Source organism: Piliocolobus tephrosceles, chromosome 15 (genome assembly GCF_002776525.5).
Source record: "Piliocolobus tephrosceles isolate RC106 chromosome 15, ASM277652v3, whole genome shotgun sequence".
NCBI classification, from domain to species: Eukaryota; Metazoa; Chordata; class Mammalia; order Primates; family Cercopithecidae; genus Piliocolobus; species Piliocolobus tephrosceles.
The window spans coordinates 54,168,011-54,180,839 of record NC_045448.1 but is presented as its reverse complement, the minus strand read 5'-3'; the positions used below and the strand labels follow the sequence as shown (position 1 = coordinate 54,180,839).

Here is a 12,829-nt window from a genome sequence, read left to right as displayed (position 1 = left end):
GTCACGCTACCTGACTTCAAACTATACTACAAGGCTACAGTAACCAAAACAGCATGGTACTGGTACCAAAACAGAGATATAGACCAATGGAACAGAACGGAGCCTTCAGAAATAATGCCACACATCTACAACCATCTGATATTTGACAAACCTGAGAAAAACAAGAAATGGGGAAAGGATTCCCTATTTAATAAATGGTACTCCGTGGTACTTTTAAGAAACTCTAAGTTGTTCAAAACAGCTGGGATAAAGGGAATGGTGATGAAAGATGAGGCTGAAGTCAGACCACAAAGGGGTTTGTATTACATGAGTGATGATTCTATCCTGAAATGTAGTATGTGTTAACTACCAAGAGATTAAACACATAATCAAAGGGTGATTTCAGAAAGAGCATTTTATCAGCTGTGTGGGAAGAATCAGAAAGGGGATGTGTTAAGAGACAAGTTTCTGGTTCCAGGAAATGAGGTCCTGAACTAATGACAGGATGGATTTGAAAAGCCTTTAGAAGATAACACTGATGCTGTTTAGTGAATGATTAGAGTTAGAGATAAATGAAGAGATACAGGTAAGAAAAATGACTTAGGTTTCTAATTGGTCAATTGGGTAGAACACAGGAGAAGGCAAGAAAAGGGTCAGCATGAAAGAGAAAAAAATGATGAGTGTGAGATTATTAAAAATGTATATGGCTATGCCCAGTAGGCAGATGAAAATGGAAGACACTATATTAAACTGGGGAGGCAGCGCACAGAAGTGGTTAAAAGGACAGCAATGAGCTGAAGAATTAATAATGTATGAGGAGACAGAGATGGAGTTTTAGTCTATTTTTTCAAGAGAGTTAGCTGGGACAAATACCTAAAAATTAAATTATAATGAGTAGGATGTCAAACTTTAAAATATGAAATTATGAATATAAGAGAATATTAAAATAGCTTGAGTAGTACTAGAATAAGGAAAAGGATTAAAATCAATGAAAAATGAAATTCAAAAGGTTGGGCCAGTAAAATAAATTACTACTATTATACTACAGAAATCATTAAAATATTGACATATGCTCTGAAATTTTAAAAATGAAGCACTGAAAAGCTATCATTAGACAATTCTCATACCTCTTTATTTCTCCTAAAAGGCACCCTTAGTATTTCTTCCTGCTGCTCCAACTGCCTCAGGGTGAGGGGCTTAAATGGCGATCCTGGCAGTGATTGACAAAATATGTCATTCACAGGAGATGCTCTGAACCTATTCAGTAGGAACAAAGCATTAAAGCTATGCACAGAACACTTTAAAGCATGTGTGCATTTTATGTTTAAAATATTAAATGCACATCCTACCTATATTTAGGATGACTGCACAAGAGTGGTGTCAAAATGACAACTTCATATTCACAAGTTGTAACTTCAGCTACTGAAAGAATTTCATGCTTAGATTCAGGATGACATATGTACATCACAGTACTTGATCTGGGCCGGTTCTGTTTCAAACTACAAGGTGTACCATTTCCCATTCCCACAGGATAGTATGGTGTCATCTGACCTTCGATATTTTTAGTGGGAATCTTAAAAAAAAGAGTATAAGACAGACTTTTCATTAGACATGGAAATGGGACTGAGGATGGGAGAGGAACTTATTATTCTGAAAGAAAGAAAACTATATATTTTACTTATTAACTGAAAGGTAATATTTCTATATTTTAAGTTCTCTAATATTATTTTGATTCATAAGTTTTTATTTGAGCAAATTTGTATTTTCAGAGCTAGTTTAATACAGCAAAAAGATTATTTGGTGCCAAAATTAACATGTTAAGTAAAAGTACATTTATATAAAGGGCCACAAAATAATGATTAATATGAATTATTCTCAACAGTTCTAAAGAAAGAGACTAAGATAAAATATAGAAACTTACTATACTGGGCTGCTCAGAGCTTTCTTCTCTAAACTCTTGGTCAATGTTAGAGTTTAGATTCGACAGGTCTGAAGGCTGATTTGCCAAAAAATAGGGTTGTATAGTAAAACACTGTATTCTAAAACAGAAGTTTAAATACAGTGCTGACTGGTTCATCAATCTGCTTACTCTTCTTCCCCGTTTTTCATATTAACAGCAATACTAGCCAGCATGTAAACTCCTATATAAATCTACTCAAGGCCAGCAAAAGACAAATTAAAAAATTTTCATGGAATGAAGGAATAAAGGATAGAACCTGAGAAGACAAGGATCACTAAGAAGTTAGCTCCCATACTTTTCTCTACATAAACACAAGAAAAATCTACTGTAAGAACTTTAAAAAAAGTCACTGTTTATAATATCTCCAAGCAAGCTCTTTGGAGGCAGGGATCTCATCTTCTATCACTTTAGTACCCTGTCAGCACTATGTCCAAAACCAGCAATAAATAAATGTTTTCAGGAAAAAATGTTTTGAGATTTCCTTATATGTATGTGATTTTTAAGCCTGTGTCTAAAATTAGAAAATCCTGGGTTCAAATCCAAGCTTTAAATTTACTAGATTTATGACTTTGAATAAATCTCAGTTTTTGTCATTTGTAAAAGTAGAATAATAATATACAGTCGTGCACTGCATAATGACGTTTTGGTCAACAATGGACCTTATATAAGACAGTGGCCCCGTAAGATTGTAATGGAGCATATACAGAAATCTGATATATTGCATTTGATATTTGCATTGCGGTAGCAGAAATAACTGCTATTCAGTAATGGTACCGAGAACTTGGTTTTCCATGGGAAAAAAACATAAATAAAAATATACATACCACGTAGGTCTGTGTTAAGTATACTCTATCATGCTCGCACAATAATAATAAAATCACCTAACCACATAATTCTCATAATGCACCTCCACTGTTAAGCGATTCATGACTGTATATTAAAAGGTTTTTGGAAGAATTAAACATTAGCTTTTGTTACATGTCCGGCAGTGTCTGGCTTATAAACTGGGGCTCAAAAAATAGTTTTCTTCCTTTACCATTTTCTTCCTCTTCCTTTATCATTTTACACTTTGAATTCCATCTTTTGCTGTCTTCCAGAGTCACAGTATATAACTATTTTAATCTCAAAGGTAGTCTGTAAAATTAAAATCTTTTAAAATAGCAATGCTATGTGTTTCTATGCTTAGCTTATCAAGTCTCTCCAAAGCTACCCTTTTAAGTTATAGGCATCACTTTTAAGTAATTTTCAAGGCCTCTGCCATTTTACTTTACTTCTAAAAAAAGTCTCAGTATGATATTAAGCCATTTATGGAAATATCCTCTATTAATAAGTTATTTTTTAAAAAACTCTACAAAAATTTTTGGGATTTAAAAATTGTGATTAGGTTTCCTGAGGAATTACTCTTTTTAAACAACCCTATGCTGCAGACATCATTTATCCATTCTTTCAATTAACATTTATGAAGTGCCTACAATATGTCTGACACTCTGCTTGGTACTATGGGGTAAACAGATAAAAGACAGTCCCTGCTTTTAAGATGCTTGCAGTTTGGTAGCTTGTTATTTACATTATAGTTTACCCGTTTTGCCCACAGGAGAGGGGGATCAAACAAGAGAAAAAAATGCAAAACCTCTTAACAGTTTCAAGTGTTACATAGAGGGAACCACTGCCAAGCACAGAAGTGATATAATGCTATAACAGAATCTTTCCCAGACACATCAGTGATAGATTTATTTTTGTGTAATCTTAAGAGAGTAAATAGTGTAACTTTTCTCAGAAAAAACGAATATACTGCAAAGGTTTTTTGACCCAATCCTTTGAGGTATTTGACAGATGAAGAATAAGAACACAAAGCTATATTCTGTCAGTTAGGTTATATAAATTCATACCTCACTAACAATAAGTGTTAAGAGTAAAAAAAGCAACATCTCTCACTTGCCTCATTTGATTTTTCCTTTTCTTCTGCTTCTCGTTCTGTGGAATAAGGTAAGTGTAAAGAATGAGCAGTGGCATATGTGATACAAATGACTAAGTTTTCAACCACCTTTGTAACCTTAAACTTCTTTCTAAAGAAGGTCCAAAACACATACGATTTTACTTAAAGCTAGTTTCCTTGAATGGTTTTGTATGAAAGGACAGTCATATTTAATCTTTACCTAGGAAATACTCTATTTCAGGCAGAAAACTGGCCACAACAATTTTCTTTTGAAGTATTTTTATCTCAGTGAAAAATTTAATATTAAATTAGTTGACCAATCTGAATATAGAATAAATATATATCACCATTTGAGAGATACATCTATTTCTACATATAATAACTTTGCTTAAACCAAGCAGAAGACTAACACTATATAAATATAACACTAACATGTACCTGGCATTGTTTTCACTATTTTCTGCTTTGATAAACATGTTTTTTTCTTACTTATTTTAGTAAAGCTTTTAGGCTGTGCATGGTGACTCATGCTCATGCATACAATCCCAGTACTTTGGGAGGTTGGGGTGGGTGGATCGCCTGAGCCAGGAGTTTGAGACCAGCCTGGGAAACATGGCGAGATTCCATCTCTACAACAAATACGAAAATTAGTGGGCATGGTGGCATGTGCCCGTGGTCCCAGCTACTTGGGAGGCTGAGGCAGGAAGATCACTTGAGCCCAGGAGGTCAAGGCTGCAATGAGCTGTGTTCATGCCACTGCACTCCAGCCTGGGTGACAAAGAGAGACTCTGTCTCAAAAAAAAAAAAAAAAAAAAGGTGAAAACAAAGAATTCTTCAAAAGTTTTGTAAGGGACAGTTCAGAAACCTATTTCAGTATTTTAAAATTCACAGACTGTTCAAAAAAAAAAATCTCTTAAATTCCAACTTGAACATATATTTTAAACCAAATTCCAGCATTACTGTCAAATCACTGGGTAGACACCAACCTTTTTCAAATAGAAGGTTCTTGGCCAACATATTCCCAAGGTAGTACTCGTGAATATTTATTTTCTATATTGAAAAATAAAATAAAAATATACTAAGTATTTTGCAAAGACATTTTTAAGGATACAACTTTAAAACTATCAATCTCATTATTCAAGTTCTCATCTTATAATGTTTCATATTTTGAAGAAAAACACACCTGACCAGTTTCTTTCTCTTCATGGTACTGCCGAATGTGTTTTCCGTGACATACTTCGTAAGTCCAATAAGACTCAATCTAAGAAAGACGGATATATTTCAATATACAAAAGCCACATAACTCAGCTGAATTACTTTTTGATATTTGAAGCAGCTGAGATTTCCCCTAAGATTTCAGAGTAAGCGTTCATTAAATGACACTTACAATTATGCCTCAGAAAAATGTGAAATTTCTGAAGTCTATTCATTATTTTCACTAGCTCTATGTGAGAATTCTGTGAAGTAAATAGGTCTAGAATACACTTGAGGTCTGTAATAATTACCTGGCTTAGGGATAATTTTCTACATAGCTTAAAAAATAAAAATTAGCATTTTAAATTAAAATTCTCTTGTATACTTTTGGTTGGGTGTAGTGGCTCACGGCTGTGATCCCAGCACTTTGGGAGGCCAAGGTGGGTGGATCACTTGAGGCCAGGAGTTCGAGACCAGCCTGGTGAACATGGCAAAACCCCATCTCTACTAAAAAACACAAAAAAATTAGCGGGGTGTGGTAGTGCGTGCATGTAATCCTAGCTACTGGGAGGCTGAGGCAGAATCACTTGAACCTGGGAGGCAGAGGTTGCGGTGAGCTGAGATCGTGCCACTGAGCTCCCACATGGGCAGCATGGGTGACAGAGCTAGACTCTGTCTCAAAAAAAAAAAAAAAAAAGGCAGAAAACTTAAGTTTCAACCGAAAAACATTCAAAACAGCTTGGTAAATGATACGATTTGTTATTGGTATTATTTGGTATCTGCTGCATACACTAGACAGGAATTGAAATGAGTAAGATATTATTAAGAAATAACTAGCCAGACACAGTGGCTCATGCCTGTAATTCTAGCACTTTGAAAGGCTGAGGTGGGTGGATGGCTTGAGTTCAGGAGTTTGAGACTAGTCTGGGCAACACTGTGAAAAACCTCATCTCTACAAAAGAACACAAAAATTAGCAGGGCATGGTGGTGCTCAGCTACTGGGGAGTCTGAGGTGGGAGAACAGCTGAAGCATGGGAGGTTGGGGCTGCAGCTAGTCATGATCATGCCGCTACACTCCAGCCTGGGTGACAGAATGAGACCTTTTCTCAAAAAGAAAAAAGCAAAAAAACAAAAAGAAATAACTTAGATTTATACCTAACTTAACATCTGATACAACAGGTACAGAGAACCAAATACTTTATGTTCTCATTTATAAGTGGGAGCTAAAAAATGAGAACACATGGACACAAAGAGGGGAATAACAGACTTGGGGCCTTCTTGAAGCTAGAGAATGGGAGGAGGGAGAGGATAAAAACAAAAACAAAATCAAAAAAAAGCAACCCATCAGGTACTATACTCATTACCTAGGTGACTAAATAATCAGTATACCAAACTCTTATGACATGCAGTTTACCTATGTAACAATCCTGCACGTGTAACCCTAAACCTAAAATAATAGTTAAAAAAAACCTCATACAACATAATAAAGAAGAAACGGTATTTTCAAAGGTCTATTGGCTGTTGGTAATCATTTTCTAGTCATCAAGTAAACATAAAATACATACTCTGTAGGAACAACTGCTTTGTTTAAATAGTGGTTCCAAAAGTTCTCTTGGATTAGGGCCTTTATAATCCTTTTCTTCTTCCTAAGAAAGAATTGGAGTTTAATACTTATAGTCTTTCTAGAATTTCACCCAACTTTGCTGTTCGGGTATTAACTCATTACTCAAATCACAAATGCTTAGAAATAAAAGAGAAAAAATGTCAAAATGTTTAACAAGATCCTATGGTATGCCATTGCTTTCAAATGAACTGAAGTAAAAAATATGGAGCCATAAAATAATCTTTCATAGAGTTCATTCTTTCTTAAAAAAAAGGTCTTTTAAAATGTATTTTTGTTTTTCACAAGGCAAGAATGGAAGGAAAAAAAGGCTTTTAAGTATCAGTTTCCTGAACAATTCTTATAAACTTATTTCAGAATTTTTAAATGCTTGTACCCAAACAAATTCTTAGATATGAAAGCCTTAGAATAGTTGAATCTTACAGGATATATTGGAAAGTTTTAAGGCACTTTTCAGTTTTCTATCTATTTTTATATTTCAGATTTGAATGCCGTGTGTGTGTGTGTGTGTCTTAAGGAGACTTAAAATAGTGGTCTTAGATTTCAAATATGAACAAAACCCAATAAAGCACGGAGTTTAATATTTCTATTTTCCAGATCATGAAAATATTATTGAATTGGCTTAATAAATTTATTGAGTGGAGGAAGTGAGTTTCAGATTTGTTCAAGGTTCCACAGCTAGCTATAGCCTATACCTCAGCCTCCTGGTCCTAGGCTGGTGTCCTTTCCATTTTACCATGCTGCCTCTCCTGTTTCATCTTGAAAGAAGTCATTGCCTTGAAGGATGGATAAGAGGCAGTTAGGGCATTTTAGGAGGAAGATAAGGGCATGAGCTAAGGTAATGAGAAAGCATGGGGTACCTACAGACTTGCTTACAAACAATTCTTTATTTTAAAAGTCACATATACATTTAAAAATTATATCTTGCTTTAAAACTCTAATGTCTATAAAGAAAGCAAGTGTGGAGTTAGATTTTTATTCAAAACATTAATAACTGGTCGCAGCTGGGCATGGTGTCTCACGTCTGTAATCCCAGCACTTTGGGAGGCCGAGATGGGTGGATCACGAGGTCAAGATATCCAGACCATCCTGGCCAACATGGTGAAATCCTGTCTCTACTAAAATACAGAAATTAGCTGGGCGTGGTGGCGTGCACCTGTAATCCCAGCTACTCAGGAGGCTGAGGCAGGAGAATTGCTTGAACCTGGGAGGCGGAGGTTGCAGTGAGTCAAGATTACGCCACTGCCCTCCAGTCTGGCGACAGAGTAAGACTTCGTCTCAAAAAAAAAAAAAAAAAAAACAAAAAAGTTGGTTGCTAATTTTTCCAAGATAAACTGCAAAATCAAAGAATTCAGGAATATTAAAACCAATTAATACTTTTATGCTAAAACAGTCTTATTGAGAAATCTGTTACTTAATTTTACTTCAAAGTATGTAGTTACAATGTTTTACATAAATATTTTTGGTGACAGGATTATCGATATATTTATAAAAACTTACCTCATCCCCACTTGTCACAAGGGGAAGTATGCATTTATATTTTTCTTTATGTGCAGTTGTCATGATGACATAATTATCTTCTTTATACAAAACTCCAGTTGTGGGCTGCAAATAGAACAAAAAATATTCATTATGTTCTTCTCTGTGAAATTGTATCACATTGAATAACTTCAGTCCTACCTGGAAAAAAAGACTCTTTAAACTAATTTAACATTTCAACAGATGATTATTTTAAAGGGAGGGAAAATATGCTACACACATTAAAGTACCCTAGTACTTGATAAGTAGTTTGTCACCCTTTCCTCTCTCCCGTCTTTTGGAATCTCCGGTGTTTATTGTTCTTGTCTTTGAGTGTGTATTCAACGCTTAGCCTCCACTTACAAATGAAAATATACGGTATTTGGTTTTCAGTTTCTGTCTTAATTCACTTAAGATAATGACCTCCAAGCTGCATCCATGTTGTTGCAAAGGACATGCTTTCATTCTTTTTTGTGGCTTCATCAACATACTTATTAATTACAAAATGAAAGTAATAAGCTTTATTCTGGTGTCATAATAGGAAAATAAATGAACAAAATAATGTTTGGAGTATAAAGAAAAAAAGGAGGAATGCAATAGATTGAAGTTAAAATAGTGATTATACTTGGGAGGTTGAGGTGGGAGGACTGCTTTAGCCCAGGAGTTCAAGATCAGTCTGAGCAACGTAGCAAGACCCTGTTACAAAACGAAACAAAACAAAACAAAAAAAAAAAAAAGGAAAAGAAAAGAAAACAAAGGCACTAAGAGGTGGCAATGAATGTTCATAGATACACCATCACTGAACACTTATTACTGCTATTAGCAATTACCATCTATATATGACAATCCACAGCACTTTACAAATATACAGTACTCTCAGTTCTGTTGCATGGGACATGAAAGTAATGTAATACAGTATTTTTCATATTTGGAGAATGTATGAATTTATCCACAAATAAATTCTTTTTAAAAGCAAAATTACTACAGATCATCTGTGTTGACTTGACTTTATTTTATTTTATTTTAATTATTTTTATTTTCTTTTTGAGGTGGAGTCTTGCTCTGTCTCCCAGGCTGGAGTGCAGTGGCGCAATCTCGGCTCACTGCAAGCTCCATCCCCCGGGTTCACGCCATTCCCCTGCCTCATCCTCCCAAGTAGCTGGGACTACAGGCACCCGCCACCATGCCCGGCTGATTTTTTCTATTTTTAGTCGAGATGGGGTTTCACCGTGTTAGCCAGGATGGTCTCGACCCCCGGACCTCGTGATCCGCCTGCCTCGGCCTCCTAAAGTGCTGGGATTACAGGCGTGAGCCACCACACCCGGGCAACTTAACTTTTTCTTAGTATATATCAGGGGTCAGCAAACTTTTGTAAAGGGCCAGAGAGTAAATATTTTAGGGTTTGTGAGCCATATGGTCTCTGTTGCACCTCTGCCACTCTAGCAACCAAAGTACACAAACAATAGGTAAACAAATAGGGATGATGATATAGTAATAGAACCTTATTTATAGAAATACGTGGTGGGACAGCACCATGGCTGTAGTTTGCCAACTTCTGGCATATATTGACAAAATTATCCTTAAAGCTTTCTACACTATGAAACCAAACAAATTCACATTGGTATGAGTCAACAGAATTCAAATAAACACTTTAATTAATACAACTGATATTATTTCAGTAAAAACAAATCTCTGCTCTCTGATAGAAAATATGATACTTGTTTTACTAAGGCAGAAATGTTTGTGTTTGATGATACGTGTTCTAAGATAATTCTCTCTTCACTTTCCTCTTATGGTACTGTGCAACTATGGTACTATTTAGCTATTCCTGGCAAGGAGAACCTCTTCTTATTAAGGACTTTTGTTCTATTCTCAATTTAATAGTAACTTTTTTTTTTTTTTTTTTGAGACAGGGTCTCTCACTAACCTAGGCTGAGTGCAGTGGCATGATCAAAGCTCACTGTAGCCTGACCTCCTAGACTCAGGAGATCCTCCCATCTCAGCCTCCCTAGTAGCTGGGACTACAGGTACGTGCCACCATGCCCCGGTAACTTTTCTGTAGAGATGGGGTTTTGTCCTGTTGCCCAGGTAGGTCTCAAACTCCTAGGCTCAAGCCATCTGCCAGCCTCTGCCTCCCAAGGTGTTGGGATTACAGGCATGAGCCACTGCCCTGGCCTAACAACCCTTAACTATAATAAAACCAGTACTACTTGGCACCAATGTAATCCTAAACACAAATGCAAATTACAGCATTTTCCACAAGACAACAAACCAAAACAAAGCAGTAAGTACTAGCTGTATTAGTTCTAGGACAGTACTGTTTTAAGTGTTTTACATTCATTAACTCAATCCTCAAAACAAGCATTACACTCATTTTTACAGAAACAGACACTAAAGTCCAGAGCTTAAACAATTTGCCCAAGGTTAAAAAATCTAGAGGTAGCAGAGCCCAGAGAATTCAAACAGATTGGCTCCATATTCTGTAAGCTCTTAAATATTTTAACAGATTTGAATGAGCTTTTACAAACCTTTTCTAGATTACTATGTAGACTTGAAATGTGGCCAAGGACACTTGTTTAAAAGGCCACTGTAAGTCAGGTGTGCACCTATAATCTCAGCTACTCAGGAGGCTGAGGTGGGAGAATTGCTTGAGCCCAAGAGTTTGAGTCCAGTCTGGGCAACTTAGTGAGACCCCGTCTCTCTTTAAAAAAAAAAAAAAAAAGAGCATTATAGATGATGAGGGAATCAAAGAGATTTGAAAGTAAGAGTTGCAAGGCTAAACTTACAAAGAATTTCTTAGAAACATTCAATTGTGCCAACGATTTGCTATAAGACATAACATTTGTAATTCCTTTCAAAATGGTCTCCAAAATGCTTACAATGTAAAAAGAAAATGCTTGTTTGGATCCACAGCAAAAAAGGGAAGACAATTCTTGATGCAAATAATTGTCTTTCATTAGTTTAGGAAAGGCTGCTTTCCCAATAAAATAGACCAAATAGCAATTCTATCTGAAAACTCTTTGCTGAAATATTGAGTCATTTATTGGGACCACAAAATATATTTTTAGCAAACTTTACTTTTTGGTAACAGCAATTACAGAGAAAAAGTTAATCTTTTGTGATTTTTCTAAACATTTTGATCTACTAAAATCAGGATTCTGATTTTGTAAAACAGGTTCTTACTTTAAGAAAACAAAATATAATAAACTCAGAATATACAGAATTAGATTGTATAAAAAACTTTTTTTATATAACAAGCTATTCTCAATAGAAGAGGAAATCAGCGATTTGACATAAAGTCAATTTTATTAGAGATTTGATATAAAGTCAAACTTTAATATAATGAAACCAATCAGAGGAGCTGGGGTACTTTAAAAGTTAAGGAACTTTAAAAATATCTTGGCATGCGAGGAATTCCTAATGTTTGACGTGGGTCTGGAGGAATTAAGATGGTTAGAGGATGAGAGAACTTCTATAATGGTAGAGGCTATAAAATACACCTGTCGATAGAACCTGTCAATGCTATAAATATGCTATAAACCATGGAGTTGGTCAAAGAGTAGTGCTTGGGAAAATCTGAGTAAAATATATTCTACATCCACAACAGAAGTAGACAGAAAATTAGACTGATTCGTGGTTTAATTTGGTGAAATCTATGAATTCTATGAAGTAACGAATAATTGAACATAATGACAGAGGTGATACTTCAGAAGAAAAATATATACACAAAAACAAAACTGAATGCTAAACATCAATAAGCAAAGAATATAATAATTATTAACTAGTTAATGCACACATTAAAAATTCACAAATTTTTTGTCCAGGTGAGATGGCTCATGCCGGTAATCCAGTCTTTAAGAGGCTGAGACCAGAGGATAGTTGTGAGCAGGAGTTTGAAACCAGCATGAGCAACATAGGGAAACTATCTCTACTAAAACACACAAACAACCCCCATTTTACAGTTTTGGTGCTTAATACTTTTTCTAAGCAAATCTGAAAGCAAGATTGTAAATGATTATATATTGTTTCAATATATCTGAATGGGAAGATGATTTAAATAAGGTAATTTTAAAGCTTAAAAAATTCAGATCTTCTAATCCAGTCTCTTCCAATTTCAGATAGTAGACAGACAAAGGACCTTATCCTATTTCATACAGCTGCATATTAGATACAAATGTCCAACCAGCGGCCAGGCACAGTGGCTCCCGCCTGTAATCCCAGCACTTTGGGAGGCCGAGGTGGGCGGATCACTTGAGGTCAGGAGTTTGAGACCAGCCTGGCCAAAATGGTGAAACCCCATCTCTACTAAAAATACAAAAAAAATTAGACGGGTGTGGTAGCGAATGCCTACAATCCCAGCTACCGGGGAGGCTGAGGCATGAGAATCGCTTGAACCTAGGAGGCAGAAGTTGCAGTGAGCTGAGATGGCACCATTGTACTCTAGCCTGGATGACAGAGCGAGACTCTGTCACAAACACACACAAATGTCCAACCAACTGGCCCATTAAAAAAATGGCAGTGCCAGGTGAGGAGGGCAGTAGTTTCTTTTTGTTTTTCTTTCTTTTTGAGACAGACGCCTTCTCTGTTGCCCAGGATGGAGTGCAGTGGCGCAATCTTGGAT

At 35.8% G+C, this 12,829-nt stretch overlaps 1 protein-coding gene across 3 annotated transcripts in view; it reads right to left on the bottom strand.

The window, feature by feature from the left end:
• The window catches only part of ERLEC1 (endoplasmic reticulum lectin 1), a 33,148-nt gene that overhangs the window by 17,238 nt on the left and 3,081 nt on the right, over positions 1-12,829 (bottom strand). For 2 of the 3 annotated variants that reach the window (XM_023190191.2, XM_023190192.2), the window contains exons 2-8: positions 8,191-8,295; positions 6,635-6,715; positions 5,059-5,136; positions 4,862-4,925; positions 3,879-3,913; positions 1,329-1,552; positions 1,107-1,236 (exon numbers count right to left, since the gene is read on the bottom strand). In XM_023190191.2, the coding sequence (XP_023045959.1) occupies positions 1,107-1,236; positions 1,329-1,552; positions 3,879-3,913; positions 4,862-4,925; positions 5,059-5,136; positions 6,635-6,715; positions 8,191-8,295 (717 nt within the window). The remainder of the gene's footprint in view (positions 1-1,106; positions 1,237-1,328; positions 1,553-3,878; positions 3,914-4,861; positions 4,926-5,058; positions 5,137-6,634; positions 6,716-8,190; positions 8,296-12,829) is intronic. The other variant, XM_023190193.2, reaches the window with a different exon arrangement.